Genomic DNA, 18423 nt, shown 5'->3' with positions numbered 1-18423 from the left:
AACAGGTTGTGTCAACCTTAGCACTCCAGGCTCCGTGAGCAGGGTAACTTTCGCTGCGGTCTGGCCGGGCATGGTAGAACGCTTAGCGGCATCCCTGGCCTCTATCCACTAGATGCCAGTAGCATCCCCCTCCTCTCCAGTTAAGCTCACCAAAAATGTTTCCAGAGATTGTCAAATGTCTCCTGGGAGGAAAAATCGCCACACACACTGTGCTTGGAGAATCACTGTTCTAGAACATGCGTAGGTGCCTTTTTAATTACCTTAACATTTTAATCTTTATTTTATTTATTTATTTATTATTATTTTATTTTATTTATTTATTTTTAAAGATTTTATTTATTTATTTGACAGAGAGAGACACAGCAAGAGAGGGAACATAAGCAAGGGGAGCGAGAGAGGGAGAAGCAGGCTTCCCACCGAACAGGGAGCCCGATGCGGGGCTCGATCCCAGGACGCTGGGATCGTGACCTGAGCCGAAGGCAGACGCTTAACGACTGAGCCACCCAGGCGCCCTATTTATTATTATTTTAAAGATTTTGTTTTTACGTAATCGCCACAGCCAACATGGGGCTCGAACCCACAGCCCCGAGATCAAGAGTCACATGCTCTATTGACTGAGCCAGTCAGGCGCCCCAACATTTTAATCTTTGATTCAGGTGAATTTTATTTTTGTTAAAGAAGTGAGATTGAGATCCGGCTTCATTTTTAACTAAGAGTAGTCAATTGTCCCAATTGAGCTTATCCCTGATCTGAAAAGACACCTTTGCCAAAAGTCTAAGTCTCCATATATATTCTAATGTGTCTCATTGTTCTTTGTTTTCTCTTCCTTTTCTCTCAGTACAAAACTTTTACATTTTAATTATTATCAACTTCTAAATATAGTTTAGGGGTCCCTGGCTGGCTCAGTCAGTGGGACACCCTTGGTGTCGGGGTGGTAAGTATGAGCCCCACACTGGGTGAAGAGTTTACTTAAAAATAAAACCTTTAAAAAAATAATATACTCTGATACTTGGAGGGGCTTCCCCTGCTGTCTTTCATCCCCTACTTTTCTCTTTTAGAATTTCCCTGCCTATTGTGAGCTCTTTAATTTTGATGAACTGTGGCAATTTTTAAAAATCCTGTTGGTATTTTAATGGAAATTGCTTTAAATTTAAAGATTGATTTGGGGAAAATAAACATCTTTATGCTTTCACTATTGAATCTTGCTAGAAAGAATAAATTACATTTTTTATTTTACTTAAGTCTTCCTTTATGTCCCTCAGTAGGGTTTTAAAGTTTCCTTCATAAAACTTGCACATATTTCTTGTTAAATTTATTCCTAGATATTTCATCATTTTATTGCGATTATAAATGGGTCCTCCACAGCGTTGGGAAGAGGTAATGGTGATAAATGGAAACACATGAATGAATTAACCCTTTGACGGAAGGAGGAGAAAGGGAGTAAGTTAAAAACGGGGATGATATTCTGAAAGTCTTATTCTTACTGCATAAATATGGTACTTATTCCAAATGACACATATTTTTTAAAAACGGACACGTCGCCTCCCTGCATTCATTATTGGTTCACCTAACCTTGTTCCCTCAACGTTAATTCACTCTTTTTATTTCTTTGTCAGATGAGCAAAAGCAGACTGTTTCTTACTTACCCTTCTAAAAAAAGAAGAAAGAACAGGAAAACAACAAATAAATAGAATATTTGACACAAGTCATGAATAGGAAAAAGAATTAAAAATTGCCAATAAATACATTAAAATGTGCTCACCTTCTCAAACAAAGAAATGTGAACCTTACAAAAATTAGGTGCCGTTTATTGGCCCAGGTGATTGACAAATATGAAACTGATTGTGAATATGCGGTATTAGTGAGGGCGTAGAGCAAGAGGGTTTCTCACATACTTTTGGTGGGATTTTATTTTTTTATTTTTTTATTTTTTAAAGATTTTATTTATTTATTTGAGAGAGAGAGAATGAGAGATAGAGAGCACGAGAGGGAAGAGGGTCAGAGGGAGAAGCAGACTCCCTGCTGAGCAGGGAGCCCGATGCGGGACTCGATTCCGCGACTCCAGGATCATGACCTGAGCCGAAGGCAGTCACTTAACCAACTGAGCCACCCAGGCGCCCCTGGTGGGATTTTAAATAGGTAAGATGATTTAGAGGGCCATTTGGCAATATCTATGAAAATTCTGAACACACATACCTTTAACCCAGCCATTCCACTTCCCAGGGACCCTACAAATGTACTCAAGCCCCCAAAAATCTGCATAGAAGCTGACATTCTGCTGAGACACACTAGTTTACAATCAGGAGGAGCTCCTTCAATTTGGATGGTGACCCCAATGTTCTCTCAATTGTTAAGTATTTCAGATATAATTGGACTATTTTTTTGTGCTTAGTTACAAACTAGAAACTACTTAAATACTCATCACTAAGCAAATTGTTACATAAGTGAAAAAAGCAAATTGCAGAATATCATTATCAGTGAAAAAAGCAAATTGCAGAATATCCTGTCAGAGTGACAGGATAAATTATTCAACCTCCCTAGACTCTGAAAACTTCATTTGTCAGATGCGGTAATAAGGAATACTTCTTAGGGTTGTTTTCAGGAATAAATAAGACTAAATAAGTGAAGTGTTGGACACTGCCTGGAATGTTATATTCAACAAATGATTGTATTCTTTTTATTAATGATTCTTATGCTCTCATCTTTTTTTTTTTTTCAAGTAAGCACTATACCACCTATACGCCTAGGTGGCTCAGTCCTTAAGTGCCTGCCTTTGGCTCAGGTCATGATCCTGCCAGGGTCCTGGGATTGAGCCCCACATCGGGCTCTGCTCAGCAGGGAGCCTGCTTCTCCCTCTCCCACTCCCCCTGCTTGTGTTCCCTCTCTCGCTGTGTCTCTCTCTGTCAAATAAATAAATAAAAATCTTAAAAAAAAAAAGTAAGCTCTATACCCCACGTGGGGCTTGAACTCACGACCCTAAGATCAGGAGTCACATGGTCTACCTACTGAGCCAGCCAGGCGCATCCCCTTACAGTCTCATTTTCATGCATTATTTTGTTTAATAAATATTTATTGAGTATCTATGATGTGTGAGGCATTCTGCTAAGTGCATGAAGATTTAATAATGATCATACATTTTATTTAGGAGGGGAGTCAAAGGAAAACAAGTTAACAGTCAAATAAGCAAAATAATTAAAAATTGTGGCTATGGAAGAAATAAAGGGTTGAGCTAGACCGGTGGTTCTCAACCAGAGGTAACCCCTGCCTCCCGCCCCCTCCCCCCCCCCCCACACACACCATTTCTATCCCCTCTGGAGGACATCTGGCAATGTCTAGAGATGTTTTTATTTGTCACAACTTGGTAGAGAGGGTACTACTGGCAAGTATCGGTTACCAGCCATGGATGCTGATAAATATTGCACAGGACAGCCCCTCCAACAAAGAATTAGCCAGCCCCAAATGTGAATAGGGCTGTAGCTGAGAAACCCTGAGCTAGATGGTGGGGGCGGGGGGGAGTACATGAATTTAGGTCAGGAGGTCACAGAGACTTCTCTGGAGTGACATTTAGGCCAAATTTTGACTAATGAAAAAGAGCCAGACTTGCAGCAAGTGGTGTGGGTCCATCCTGGGCACAGCGGACTTGAAAACAACAATAACAATGAAAAATCCCTTACATTAGTGTGTAGTATACATAGGCCCCTACGGAGAGCAAAGGGGGCAAATTAAGAGCTCTTTCATGTTTCACTGTGTATGGCTGTCTTGTTGAATTTTGGAGAATAGTTTTTTTCTTCTTTTTAAATTTAAAATGGGGAAGGGGGAATACAAAAAGCAGGCAGATTGGAAGACAGCCTCTTGTAAAACTACAGAGGGAGATCTTAGAGTATGCCCCACCTGTTCAGGAGGCCCTGGTGTATCATCTGTGGTTAGTCTCTGCTCTTAACCACCTTCTAAATCCAATGGACTTTCCCCCAAAGAATGACAGAGATCACCTGATTTAAAGCCAAATATCTATGTCCAATACTTGGTTTTATACCTTTTTGTTTCATTATATTTGATGTGTTATTTATCTTGATTTTAAGGGGGAAAAATAGCCCACCTTACAGTTTGTGTATTTAAATAAGTGTTTCATAAACTGGAAAACACAATATAGATACACACTGTTGCGAATAAAAGGGAAGAGGCTGTGCTCAACTAATAAATCTTTTTGCTCTGTTCCATTGATTCTAAACCCCCTCTAGGTAAAGAGCAATGAGGACTGGACTAGAGAGGGCAAAAGCCTGGGAAAGGAAGTGCAGGCCAGGAGGAAAGTGATTACAAACAAAAGTAGTAGCCCCAGTTACATTATTCATGCAACTAAGCAGAGGAGAGTAATCCGGGTGGATAAAATCACCACAAGATGGTTGTTGTAGCCCAAGCCCTTGGAAAGACAATGGCCAGCTTCTCCTCAAGCAGCTGAAGACCCTCTGACCTGAGATGTGAAAAGATGATTATGGAATCCTCCCGCACTGTTTGGAGCCCGGCAGTCTGCATATTTTATAAAAGTATCTGTTCCCCAGAGACTGGAAGCCAAAGGGATCCAGCAACTGTGTGAGTCATCATTCTTGCTGGAGGGAAATCATGCTTAATCAGTGGTGGTCCAGGAGATGAATGAAATAAATACACTCTCTGATCACCTGACAGACCTGGCATATATATAAAAAATAACTGCACCGGGGTGCCTGGGTGGCTCAGTCGTTAGGTCATGATCCCAGTGTCCTGGTATCTAGCCCCACATCGGGCTCCCTGCTCAGCGGGAAGCCTGCTTCTCCCTCTCCCGCTCCCCCTGCTTGTGTTCCCTCTCTCGCTGTGTCTCTCTCTGTCAAATAAATAAATAAAATCTTAAAAAAAAAAAAATAACTGCACCTATCGACACACTTTCCTGGCTTATTTACCTTTCTTTTTTTCAAGATTTTATTTCTATATTTGACAGAGAGAGAGCACAAGCAGGGGGAGTGGGAGAGGGAAGGGTAAGCTTCCCGCGGAGCAGGGAGCCCGATGCGGAGCAGGGAGCCCGATGCGGGGCTCGATCCCAGGACCGCGGGATCATGACCTGAGCCTAAGGCAGACGCTTAACGACCGAACCACCCAGGCGCCCCTGCTTTTCTATGTTTCTTGTTGACTTTTTGCCTGGGAAGGGTTTGCAGGCTTTGAAAAGTAACTTAACTTACACAACTCTGTGTCTTTTCTTGGCCTTGAGGCAGCGTCAAAAGATGACACCAAATGGAACTATGTGTGCCTAGAGGGAAAAAATAAATAATGGTGAAAAATGTTTATCAGCAGCCTTCTCCAGCACCAAGCACTTTCTCACTTTTACTCACGTAATTTCCCAATTTAACATTCATATGAATTCAGCAAATAATATGTAGCAAAAGTGAATCCATAGCATTTCTTTTAGCACTGGAAGGAAACCCAAAAGTCATTAAATCAGTTTAATCGAGAAGCCCAGCCTAGGACATTAGGGGACTGACAGAGCCAGAAATGAAACTTGTTTTTCCACCTTGAAAAAAGCAAATAAAAAATATCCTAAGCAATTGCTGGTTTTTCGAGCCCACTCTCTCGGGTTGTTTTTCTTCCCTGTTATGCAGACTCCAGGCACTTTCTTCCCAGAGTGCAACACAATCCAAAGCTCCAAACAAGTTTGGGACCAGCCTTGGGTAGGGGTAGGGGTAGGGGTGGGGGTGGGAGAGCCATCACACAGAGTGGTGCCGGTGTTCCTCTTTGGTGCATCTCGCCAGATTTAATGCAGCTTTGATATGATTCGCTCGAGCAAAAGGTGAGCACTCGCCGGATCAAGCGGACCCTCCAGCAAGAGAGTTTAAAGTTCGACTGTTTTCCTCCTCGCAATTTGAAAGAGATTTCTAATTCTCCCCGCCCCTCCCCCTCCCCCTGTAAAGTTTGTTTTCTAGCTATAAAGTCGCTTCAACTCTCGGTTTCCATCCCGGTTGCCTGAGAATCGCAGGAATTGGCCAAGTTCACTTACACGAAGAAAAAGATACCTTTGTGTACCTAATGAGAGCCACCGCGTGGCCAAGGATAACCACGCAGAAGGAAACATTTTTGTCTCGGGCTTCTGTAAACGGGCAGGGGGAGGGTTAAGCCGACCCGAAGGCGTGTTTTGTGGAGTGGCTTCGAAAGCGGCCGAGGCAGCCGAAGCAGCTTTCGAAGTTAGCAAACAAAGCGTCTCCCCAGTAACCGCCCGGTTCCAGACGAGGCTCCTGCCACTCAGACCGCGGAGTCGCAGCGTCGGCCGGCCCCCGGCTCCTCCTCCCTGCGTCTCTCTTCCCTCCTCCCAGTTCCCCAACGGATACGAGCCACCAATCCCCGCAACAAACAACCCTTCAAATGCAAGAGTGCCGCGGCCCTCTAACGGGCGGCCCCCCACCCCCACCCCGCCCCACATCTGTCCTGCACTCGGGCGCAGCAGCTGATTCATCTCCAGCCAGGCCCGGGGAAGGAACTGCGCTCCAGCAAGTTGCAGGGTAGCTTCCAGGCTGGTGGTTTCCCCTAGGACCATGTTTCCCCCCCTTTGCCGTTTTAGATGTGTGTTCTTTTAGGTGCCGAGCAGTCGGCAAACCACAGAAGAAAAAAATTGTAAGGCTGCTGCCTTATTAGTATGACGCTTTTTTCCTTGTTTATTCATTTTAAGTTCTGTAATTGGTAAAACCACCCAAGCTTTGTAAACTCTGGCCTTAATTCACTCGCGAGGCTGGGGTGTCTTTTTTTGGGAGGGCGAGTGGGTGGGAGGCTGGCTTTAATTTTCAGTGTAATCCTAAAACAGAGGCTCCAAAGTCTAGTTAGTCATCGTTTGGCTGCCTTAGTCCTCTTCGGGTTTAACCTTATTTCCACGGAGCTTTTCCTGCCGGCTTCTCCATCGAAGTTACAAAACAAAAACAGCACAGAGCCGAAACTGGAGGCAGACTCGGGCGCTGACGTCTCTACTAGGCTTATTTACGGTTTGGCTTTTTTTTTTTTTTTAAAGTGATGGGGAAAGTCTTACAGCGGCATGCGACAGTTCGTTTACTTCAAAACAACGGGACACACACGCGAAAACTAGACCCAGCGGAGAGGGCGGGGAGGGGGCAGGCGTTTCTTGAAATCAGCCAAACAGCATCTGGTCTTTTAAAAGGGTAATCTCATCAAGGAACTCCTGTTGGAGCCCTAACTCTCAACCAAAATAAACCAACAGGAACATGTGTTTACTCAATGGGTAGTTTCTGTTTGAAATACCTGAGGGGAGAAGGGGTCCCCTAACAGGGCTTAAGTCCTAAAAGTAGACTGTTTCCCGACAGATGAGCAGCCCCAGTGTGGTCGCCCCCTTTCCTTAAAGGCGGCAGCCGCCTGGGTCCGAGGGTGGGGGTTTCAGGCCGAGTTTTTGCAGTGCGGCGGGCGCGCGCCCGGGCAGTCCCCAGGCTGAGACTTTTTTAAAGAGCATGTGAGCATGACAAGTGTCTGTCCGCAACGTGTTAGATTTTGAAACTGCCTTGCAATCCAGTCCGGAACTCACAGCCTTAGCCCGAGGTAACAGACATTTGCCTGGGGTGTCTGTGTCTCACTCTCCTCCCCCAAACGCCCCCACCCACCCACTGCCGTCCGGGTTGGAGGAAGACCCCCGGGAAGGGCAGGGTGCGACGAGCCGCACCCGCGTGTCAATGGCAGCCGCGCATTCTGGAAGAAGTTGGTTCTTGTTCTGAATACTTTTCCTACGGTGCCCCGCCCCTTGAATCAGAAGCAGCTGTCTTCTCCTGCGGCTAGAGCCGGGACTGTGGAGTTTGGGGCAGCTGTCAAAAACGAGAGGGGAGCCTTTTCTTCCCCGGGGTGGAGGAGGGGGCAGCCTTTTTCCATCTGTTGCAATTTCCTAACCAAACGCACCCTCGCCAGCCGGAGGAAGAAAGGCCCAAAGGAGAAGCCCGGGCGCCCGGCTGGTGTCGCTGCCGCCGCGGAGCGAGGGATGCGGGCGGCGTGCGCGCAGCAGGGAGGAAGGATCGGGTTTCTGGGCCCAGCCGCCCTCACGAGGGACGGGTGACAGCGGCCGGAGAGGCGCGGAGTGAGGCAGCGCGGCCCGAGCGCTCGGTGCTGTCCTCCCCAACTGGAAGGTGCGGGGGAGGGGCGGAGGAGCGGCGGGGCGGGCGGGGGACGGGGCGGGCGGCTGGGGGCGGAGGCAGGACCTCCTGTACCTTCCCTCTTCGCCTCTCTCACTCTGACAGCGCCGAGGTACGACGAGGAGGAGCGGGGAACAAAGGAGAGGAGTGGGGAGGGGAGCGAGTTGGGCGAGGGAGAGTCCCCAAGCCGGCTGCCAGAAGATCCCGGCAGGAGGAAGCCCAAGTGTCACTTGAATTCCACCCAAGGAGCGGGCGCCTGGGATCCGAGCGCCTTGATTAGCAATAACGGCTGGAGCGCGTCCTAAAGTTACGGGAGAGTCGGTCCGGAAGGAGGACAATCGCGCGCCCCCCTCGCCCCCGCTCCTGGCCCCTCGAGACCCCAGCATCGCCTCGCGCTGGAAGGGGACCTCCAGAATGAAAAGCAAGAAAGGTAAGGCTTGACGGGCTGTGCCCGCCGTGGGCGCGGGTCCCGGGGAAACGTGCTCGCCGGGCCCCACCGGGCCCCTTCGGGCTTGGCGCAAGAGTGACTTAGTGGACTTTTCAGCCCGGGGCTCTCAGGCAGGAACCGCCGCGGTTCTCTTTGTTGAGGCTGCGTCTGAAATGGCAGTTGCTGTTTTCCTTCTAGACACAACACGAGGGGCTGTTGTGGGGAGACGGGCCTGTCCACGCTGCTGGCACGTTGTCAAGAAACACGCTCAGCGCCTTGTTTGTGCGCCTCCAAGTTTCATTGTCTCAGCGGACACCCCACGCCCCGCGGAGCCGCCGCGTGGCTTCTCGCTTGTTCTTGCGGGCGGAGGTGTGGGCCGGGTCGGGGGGACCCCCGCCCCAATTCTCCCGGCCCGGACCGCGGAGCGGCGGCGCCTTTGTCTGAAAGTTGTGGTCCGGGCCCCCACTCCCTCCCAGCTGGGCCCGGGCACTCTCTTCGCTGGGGATGGGGTGTTTTCACAATCAAGGAATGCGACTCTGGCCCCCAAACCGCCCGAGGGTGTCGGTAGACTTGGAAAGGTAGACTTTTAAAAACTCCTAGGTTCTAAAAGTTTTCCCACGATGAATTTGGGGCAAGATGAAGAGTTAGGACTGACGGCGAGCAGCTTAAAGCGGCGTGTAGTCAGAATGAGTCCAAGTGTGACAAGCAGGGTTGGTTGTAACTGCACAGAGTGAGTCTGTCATTGTTTCCACGAAGCGTTCTGGAAGCGTTACAACTAAAACTTGCCGTCAGTCTGGTTTAAAAACAAAATACACAGAAAAAAAAAAAACCCACCGCCACGAAAGGTCAAAGAATGTTAACTCCCTTTTGAAGTTAACTTTTTGAGTCCCTGACTAGGAGGTACCCCGAACGTTCCGTGGTGAGCCAGAGTTGGCTTTTCTGTTGTGATTTATGTGGAGTGGTTCAAAACAGAAGTTAATCGCTCAGGGAAGCCAGCGCGGGGGCGGGGGGGGGGGGGGCGGCTGCTGCGCATGCCCAGGAGCGTCCCGGAGTTTTTGTAACCACATTCTTTCAGACTCGTCCAGCGGATACCGTCAAAACTCAATATTGTTAGTGGGGCAGCTTTCAACCCCAGAGGGTTCCTTCGGCCACGTTTTCACCTTGGAGTTCTGTTCCTTTCATTCTGGGCCGGTGGCTTCAAAACACGCGGAGCTTCTCAACCCATGCTTTCCCAGCGAGAGTAAAATTAAATGTCAACACCCGGGACATTCATAGTAGTTGGTGGTAGGACTCCCAGCGAACGCTCCCCCAAGGGACAGTGAGAACGTTGAGGGTTTAGAGGTTCGGATGTTTAAAAGGACTCGGTAACAAACGCGGGGAGCGCCCGGGGTGGCGTCTGGGAGGCTGTGTCACCTCGACGAGGACTGACGGGTCTAGATCCTTACTGGAAGACGTTCTCGCTCTCCTGGTGGAACTGACGGGGATCAGTTGGGGGTTTTGTTTTTGTAGAGTGGTTCTTGGGAGCCGAAACCAAAGCTGGGTTTCCGCCTGGGGCGGACTCCCCCCATTGTTCGGGCTCGGATGGGGAAAGCGCAGATCTGCCTCGCAGGTCCTCCCCCGCAGCCCCTCGGGTAAGCTCCCGCGGCTCTCCTCGTCCCCCTCCCCCACCGCCAGCGCCCCTCGCCCTTACCCGGAGTCCCCCTCGAGTACCTCCCGGTCTCCCTCTCCCCCCACCCCGCTCCCCCCCCCCAGTAGAGGAACTAGGCTGGGACCGGCCTGCCGCGGGGTGGGAATATTCGGGGTCAGCGGCCCCGGGCGCGCCGGGTAAGGTCCTGCCTGCTACCGAGCGCCGACTCATGGAAACAATGAAAGGTGACGTGTTGGAAGGGAAACTTTGCGACTGGTTCACAGTTTGTGCGGGGGAGCCGAGACTGCTGAGATTGCCCAGTTTCTTTCCCTTTTTAGGTTTTCCCGGTAAATCCTATTGAGGGTGGGCAGACCCCTCAGAATAAGGGGATGTTGAGATTCACAGCACCGTTTTCTAGTTTCTTCTTGTAATCTGAAACTCTTTTAAGTCCTCTAGTCGTGTAGTTGGAGGGGCGGATTTCAGTTGAGGCTGAGAAACTCGCAAGAACAAAAGCCTCCCTGGCTGTCCTCCCTCCCGGCCCCCTCCCTCTCCTCCTGTCCCCCTGCGTCCTGCCTCCCCGCCCCTTTCCTAAAACTACCTTGGAGGGGGCCCGCGTTCCGGGTCTGCTCAGCCAGGAGCCGGGAAGAAATCTGTCCTGCCTGGCTTGTGGAGTTGGACTATTGTCTTTTATAAAAAGTCTGTGAAAATCTTTTCAGGTTTTCTTGGAGACAAAAGTACTTTAAACTCAGTTGCAGGGCCCGAGATTTGGTAACCCTGGTTTGTGATAATAGTGTCTTGTCTTTAGAAAGCTGAGGATTTCAAAATGTTCTCACCCCTCGAATGGCTTTAAAACAAGCAGAGAAGATTCAGTGAGGAATATCCCCGACGTCTTTTTACTCCTAGTCTCTGACAGTTTGGAATTCTTGCTTTAGAACTACTCTCCAGCTGGGCCCAGCCAAGCGCACCTTGGAGTTTGTGCCTGGGGTGTTAACTACGATTCCCGTGACATCTCCTGAGATACTCTAATCAGGAAACTTGTTAGGTTTCCATTTTTCCTAATTGTATACTTAAACTTTTCCTTCGATTATTCCTATTTCTAGATCCTTCTCTGGCATCTTCCAGATATTTTTAAAAAGTCCCAACTTTAACAACCACGATCTCTGGCCTTCCCTCGCCACCCCCAACCCCAGGTCCTATTAAGAAAAGATTGATTTTTCGCGCTGTGGGATCCATAGGCCATCTTGTGGCTTTCTGAACATTTCCTTGTATGTGGATGGAGTAAGAGGCTTGTGATCCCCCTCCCCCACCACCACATTTTTTAAAGTGTAAGCAGAGCAGGACCTTTGGAAACAAGTGGTAACCGGGAAACTTTTCAAAAGCTGTTACAATAGGAAATGAGTAACGTGGAAAAGTCTTTTTGTTTTTCCAAGTTGAGCCACAATCCGGAGGGAGAGTTTTAATGAAAACAGTCCTGACAGCAGCAAACGTGGTTTGCTGCAGTGAAGTATCAGCTGGTGTGGCCAAGGAACTTGAAGTCTTAACTTCCTGTTACTTCAGCTTTTGTGCACATATTGGAAATATTTGTTAAGAGGTCCAGAGGCCTGGCATTCATTTATTTAAATGAACTGAGAACACAGTAAAGTCACACACTGCAGTTTAGTGTTGCTTAACTGAAACCTGCTTTTGTGTGTCACTAACCTATTCTGAAAGATCAGGCTTCTTGTCAAACTGAGCAAGCAGATCAAAGGGCAGGCTTCAGGGGTTTTTTTGTTTGTTTGTCTCAAACTCTTTGTTATTATCAACTTACAGTTGGGAATTCACTGTTTGTTCACTGAGGAAATTTTCACACTTTTCTAGTTTAAAGGTGGGGGAGGGGGATTATAGCCTCGAGAAGAATGTCTGGCTTTTCAGACATTGAAGAGTTTAAACAAATTGCTTTATTCAAATTTGCCTTAGTCATTCAATTACTTGACACATTTTTTTAAAAGTTAGATTTCTTTATTTATTAACATAAATGTAAAACAGGAACTCATTTCTAATTTCTTAAGGTATCTATTAATAGTTCTTTACCCAAATTTCAATATAGGTTTTAAAAGTTTCTCATCTATTCTACAGCGAAAGCAGTTTCAGTTTTAAATGTGCCTCTTTTTTTTAACTTTTTTTTTTTTTAAGCAGTTTAATGAAAACTTCTGGGAAAGGGAACATCAAATACATGGCGGTTAAAACTTCGGATTCTTGTGCTGTTTATTGATGGCTGTTTGTTAAGCCTTGAGCTAAAGTGAATTTGCAAGATCATCCTGCTCTTTTGTTAGAACTTGCTTTACTTTGTCTTTGGAAGGTTCTGCCTTTTCTGTGGACACTCCCTCCTGCACCATCTGCCCCCTGCAGTCCAAAACTAAAAATGTGTCCCCAAGTAAAGTCAGATTCAATTAACTGTGAGCTAGCTCATCAACAATCTTGGAATGAGTAGCTTTTTGAGTGTTAAAATGCTTTACAAGCATGGGTTAAAAAAATTTTTTTTAATGCATCGAATGGTTTATCACTATGTGGAATATTTCTCTTTTTATTTTTTATCAAGGTAAACCACTCTGAATTGCATCAACAAAGTTAAGAACTTTCAATTTTCTTTCAATTTCATGTTATTTTAATTGTCTTTATATAGAAATACTTGGTATTTTCAAGCATGCGATAGTTTGTAATTCATTTACATTTTAAACATTCTAGATTGTCTTCAAAATAGAGAATATGTTCCTTCAGTCATTCAGAGTTGCCAGTTGTCCTTTTGAAAGGGGGGAGGGTTTGTAGCATTTGTAATTTAAATTTTTTAAAGTTCTCAAAATTATGTTTAAATGTTAAAGGAGCCAGGTCTGAATTTTTGTTGACCCCAGTCTATTATATGTGATGTAAATATTCTCTATGGCTGTGAATTCTTAAAATTTCTGGTAGGATTAAAGTACTTAAAGACAAAAGAGAGTTTCCTCTGGGGGGTGCATATTCAGTTTTCTTTGTCATGTAATAATTTAAGACTGAACTCTACTTCTTGGTATCTAGTATTCTAGATTCTGACTAAACTGCCAGTTGAAATTTATAGAAATTTAAAAAGTTTATTCAGTATTAGCATCTTTTGACCTCTTACTCAAGTATTAGGAGTAGAAAAATATTTTTGTGTAACGAAACTGAAAACTTCAGTGGTTGTTTGTATTTAGTAAAACGTGACCGGTAGTGTTGGCCATTAAAAGTAGGTGTCTAGTTTTTGAATAAATGTAGGTAGCAATGAGAAAGAAATGACCATGGAGTTGGCAGAAAAAATTGACATACATTTTACCTTTAGAAATCTCACTGGGTTGGGGCGCCTGGATGGCTCGGTCGGTTAAGTGTCGAACTCTTGGTTGCAGCTCAGCTCTCTATCTCAGGGTCGTGAGTTCAAGCCCTTCTTTCGGCTCCACACTGGATGTGGAGCTTACTTTAAAAATATATATATATAAACTGGGTTGTGTAATTTTCCCTCCTTATATAAGTGGGGAAAAATGTATGACTCTGCCCTTTTGTTTCCAGCTTTCAATGGAAGAAGGAGGCAGAGTAGCATTTAAAATGTACATTAGGACCCTTGGATTGTTTTTCCTAAATTAGCAATGACCTCAAAGAAAAGGTTGTTAGATACATTCCATGTGCTGTAGCACCTTTCCTGTTTCACATGTAACAAACTATTCACTTTGGGTGCAGCGTTGCCTCCCTGTGCTGCACTGGACTTTTCTGAGCATCACTCAAAAGGAATGTGAGAAGTTATATTCTACAGCAAAGTGGGTATGAAAGGGCTTCTGACAGTTGGTTGAGAATCTATAACATGCCACTGGTCAGATTACCCTTGAGACTTTGACATGTGGTTTGAACATCAAAATAGCAAACACTGGTCCTTCGCTTGGCTCGCAGGAGTCAAGACAGTCTGGTTGCACGCTAAATGGTCGGAAGAGATAGCTGGGCATTCGGTGCTCCCCTGACAAAAGCCTTTGTCCTTGACCAGGTGTTGTTGCGGCATCAGGCAGTGAGACGGAGGATGATGATAACATGGACATCCCCCTGGACCTCTCCTCCTCTGCTGGTGCAGGCAAGAGAAGGCGAAGGGGCAACCTGCCCAAGGAGTCTGTTCAGATTCTCCGCGACTGGCTGTATGAGCACCGATACAATGCCTATCCCTCGGAGCAAGAGAAAGCATTACTGTCCCAACAGACACACCTGTCTACACTACAGGTAAGGAATAAGGACTCTGAGGTGTCTGCACGGGGCGTGGTTTCTTTTCCTTTCCGAAGACATTTTATATATAGCATTCTTGTTTATCAAATCATTAAATGCCACCCACTAAAAAAAAAAAAAAAAGAAGAATTTTCTCTTGCAAACTTTAAAGTACTAAAAGCTAATAACTGGCTATTTAGAGAAACAGAAACACTTGACAGTCATCTGTCAAATAGCATTTCCTTTAATGCCTAAAAGGGCCTTCTTTTATTCACCAAACATAAAGAGGAGGTTAAATCTTCCTCTGTTGCCCAGGAAACTGGTTTGATATTTAAACAAGGACAGACTTCAGTGAGGTAATTCATGTTATGTCTGTTGACACAGTCATTGGATTTGGGAAAAATCAGTAACTGGGAGGAGTGGCCCTTTTCATACAGGAAAAGTTCTCCTGTAGTTGGTTAATTTAAATGCTGGGGCAGTAGGTAATAGGTTAATAAGGGGGAGCGTTAAAGGGTAAACTTCCCTCCCTAAACTCATTTTCAGACATTTGAGAATTTTTATCCTTTTCTTCCTCCTGAAAAGGCTTAAGGATGATGAGATTAAAAAAAGGGAATTTGTATTAGAAGAGGAGGAGGTTTACGGCAGGAGATAGCTCTCTTTCTTGGCCGAGCTCGAATACCTTGAAATAACTTTGGAAGTTCCAATAAGCCCTTTCATGCCTTCTTTACTGCAAAGAGAGAGATCAATTAGGCATCCCACAGAAGGTTCTCAGAACGTGTCTGCCGAGTGTTGAAGCATACCCGTATGATTTCAGGTCTGTAACTGGTTCATCAACGCCCGCCGCAGGCTCCTCCCAGACATGCTGAGAAAAGATGGCAAAGATCCAAATCAGTTCACAATTTCCCGCCGTGGGGCCAAGATTTCTGAAGCTAGCTCTGTGGAGTCAGCCATGGGCATCAAAAACTTCATACCAGCTCTAGAGGAGAGCCCATTTCACTCCTGTACAGCTGGACCAAACCCAGCGCTGGGGAGGCCGCTGTCTCCCAAGCCGTCGTGCCCAGGATCGATATTGGCGCGTCCGTCAGTGATCTGTCATACCACTGTGACTGCCTTGAAAGACGGGCCTTTCCCTCTCTGCCAGCCGGTAGGTGTGGGACAGAACACAGACAGACAGCGGGTAGCGGCGGGCAGCTTCACAGACACCTCCCTCCTGTACCCGGAGGACTCGTGTAAATCTGGACCAAGTGCAAATCCACAGAGTGGTCTTTTCAACACTCCGCCCCCTACTCCGCCGGACCTCAACCAGGATTTTAGTGGATTTCAGCTTCTAGTGGATGTTGCACTCAAACGGGCTGCGGAGATGGAGCTTCAGGCTAAACTTACAGCTTAACCCATTTTCAAGAAGAAAAGTTTTCACAGGTGTTATGATTGTCGGGGTGATGGCAAGAGTCGAACTGCATTATTTTATATATTTTTTTATTAATATTTGCACATGGGATTGCTAAAGTGAAGCTTCCTGTTACTGAGAGGTCTTCAATGGAATACAGTCATTCCAAGAACTGCAAACTCAAAGCTACTGTAGAAACAAAGGGTTTTCTTTTTTAAATGTTTCTTGGTAGAGTATTCATAATGTGAGATGGTTCCCAAGATCATGTGATTATTTTTTTTCTCACTCTCTCCCCTTCCCTTTTTTTGTTCGTTTTTTTTTTTTCAGACTGTGCAATACTTAGAGAACCTATAGCATCTTCTCATTCCCATGTGGAACAGGATGCCCACATACTGTCTAATTAATAAATTTTCGATTTTTTTCAAACAAGTATGAATCTAGTTGATTGATCCCCCTTTTTTTCATGATGTAATAAAGTATTTTCTTTAAAATTTATTGTAATACAGAGTATTTTGTTGAGGGAGGCATTAAAAATGAGTAGGATTATAGCACCCAATGAGCAGGAAGTTGGGGGTAGGGTGGAGTGTGAGTTAGGGGGGTATCACGAGCTCTTTGAAGAACCGTGGACAACAAGCCAGTACTTATAAACAGGATGTGTGATATTTACTCTTGATAGGAGGCGTAAGCAGGCCCTTAAATCTTGACTTAAAACTGCATGACAAATTGAAATGATTCATTCTATCAGTGTTTAGCTAACCACCAAATCCCTTGGTGATCTGTCCTGCATATTTTAAGATATGGCCAGTGTTGAAAAAAGGTCTCAAAACACCTCATTAGGGCATAAGTTTTCAGAAGTAAACAACAACCCAAGGGGTCCCTCTGTATTCCCCTCTTTAACATCACCCTTTAAAAGAAACTTTATCAAGTGCTACAGTTACATTAGGCCTCTACATTCAAACACGGCCTGAATTTGTAAAGAAGTCACCTCTTAAAACATTTTCTAAAGTGATTAAAACAGTGGGGTTCTGTCTGCCATGGGATTCTTCATGTATTAGGTTTATTTTCTAAGGTCACAGTGGGTGAAAGCTGGTGCCATACACAAGTGGAGTTTGTTGGGATAGACAATTACTTACGAAGCCAGGATAGCCAGAAGGGAGTTGAGGGTGTTCCTTTCACTTACATGGTTGACCAGATTTGTCACATGCCACAAAACCATTCTTTGTAGTCATGCTTAGTGTGAGGTTTCTTTGTTATTACAGTCCTGTTCTTTCCAGCCCCACTCCAGCTAGGAACTGGCTGAGTTTGAGGCAATATCAGAGCTTTAGTACGGCTTAAAGAATGTAGAAAAATTCTTTCAAAATTAAGCTTGTCTAATTTTGTCAACTTCTTAGGAAAGTCCCTACTGTAGAAAGAGCTAAACTCAAAGTCTTGTAAATAGAAAAGCAACGCTGATAAGTAAAACGAAGAGGTGGACCTCAAGTACGTGAGGCAAAGGTGTGCTCTGGCCTGTGACGGGTACAGCGCCGAAGGGCATCTCAACCACAGGGTCACAGAAGTAGATATAAACCAGAAAAAGCAATAATAAAGTGAATAAAAGGAAAGACTATCAAATGTAAGTGAAATAAACAAAGATGACTAAGACTCATTACCTGCTCTAATAGCTAGATCAAAGACGAAAATTCTTTGAATAGAGATAAGGGAGACCTGTGAGTCCTGAAAGGCTTCCCTTGTTAAGAGGTTTCATTAATCGTACTAGCAGGGAGAGAGAAGGAGCCATTTGAGTGATTTTGAAAGAGAAATGTCAAGGGTCAAATGAAGCCCAAAGGTTTAAAACAAACAAAAAAAAGAGTTGTCCAAAATTACCTGTGTTGTTGTTGTTTTTTTTTTTTAATCTCTTGAGGTTGATACAGATCCTGGTTGATAATAACTGGTGTGTAATAAATGTAAACCATTAAAAAAAACCCAGGTAAATATAATTGGAACATGAAATGTAAAAGACCATATAACTATTCATATTGAAGCCAAATAGAAATGAATTTCGTGCTTAGTATTTACATGAACTCTTTTCACTTACTTTTAGCCCTGTGTTTTTGTGTTTAAAGTTCATCCCTTTTCGATAAGATACTGTTGGGTCTTGCTTTTTTATCTAGCCTAACAATCTTTGCCTTTTATTTGGTGTATATACTTGATTTATGTTTAATATAATTTTTTGTTTACTTTTTTTTAAGTTTTAGTTTTAATTCCAGTTAACATACAGTGTTATATATTTAACATAATTTTTGATATGTGTCTTTTTGGGTTTTTTTTCCCTCCTCTGCCTTCTTTCAGGTTAATTGAATATTTTTAGTGTTCGTTTTAATTTTTCTATTGGCTTATGAACTATACTTTCTTTTAATGGTTGTGCTAGGATGACAACATACATCTTAAATTTACAACAATCTAGGGTTAATATTTTACAACTTCATAAAATTATGGAACCTTGCAACAGTATAGTTCATTCATTCCCTTTGTTTTTTATATATGTTATAGTTAGATATATACTGAATCTAACTACAATGGTATAATTTTTGTTTTAAGCAAGTCCATGTCTCTTTAAAATAAAATTAAAAGAGGG

The 18423-nt window shown here is 44.9% G+C and overlaps 1 protein-coding gene across 2 annotated transcripts; it reads left to right on the top strand.

Annotated features, from left to right (window-relative positions):
- Window positions 1-6465: 6465 nt before the first annotated feature.
- Window positions 6466-18051, top strand: TGIF1 (TGFB induced factor homeobox 1). Of its 2 annotated transcripts, XM_027577016.2 has the most exons (5): window positions 6466-6992; window positions 7918-8132; window positions 8244-8568; window positions 14214-14440; window positions 15237-18051. In XM_027577016.2, exons 3-5 carry the CDS (start codon window positions 8553-8555, stop codon window positions 15810-15812), a joined length of 819 nt encoding a protein of 272 aa, XP_027432817.1. In that variant the 5' UTR covers window positions 6466-6992; window positions 7918-8132; window positions 8244-8552; the 3' UTR covers window positions 15813-18051. The 2 variants fall into 2 exon arrangements, with proteins under 2 accessions (XP_027432817.1, XP_027432818.1); XM_027577017.2 differs by lacking the exons at window positions 6466-6992; window positions 7918-8132; window positions 8244-8568 and adding an exon at window positions 9930-10196.
- The last annotated feature ends 372 nt before the right edge of the window (window positions 18052-18423 follow it).

Source organism: Zalophus californianus, chromosome 14 (assembly GCF_009762305.2).
Source record: "Zalophus californianus isolate mZalCal1 chromosome 14, mZalCal1.pri.v2, whole genome shotgun sequence".
NCBI lineage: Eukaryota > Metazoa > Chordata > Mammalia > Carnivora > Otariidae > Zalophus > Zalophus californianus.
The sequence above is the reverse complement of the archived record's forward strand: the minus strand, read 5'-3'. Positions and strand labels throughout refer to the sequence as shown.

What these genes read in the sequence shown, in the direction of transcription:
- TGIF1 (XM_027577016.2), top strand. An exon ending in CACACCTGTCTACACTACAG is followed by an intron (nt 14,441 to 15,236) that starts GTAAGGAATAAG and finishes GTATGATTTCAG; the next exon opens with GTCTGTAACTGGTTCATCAA.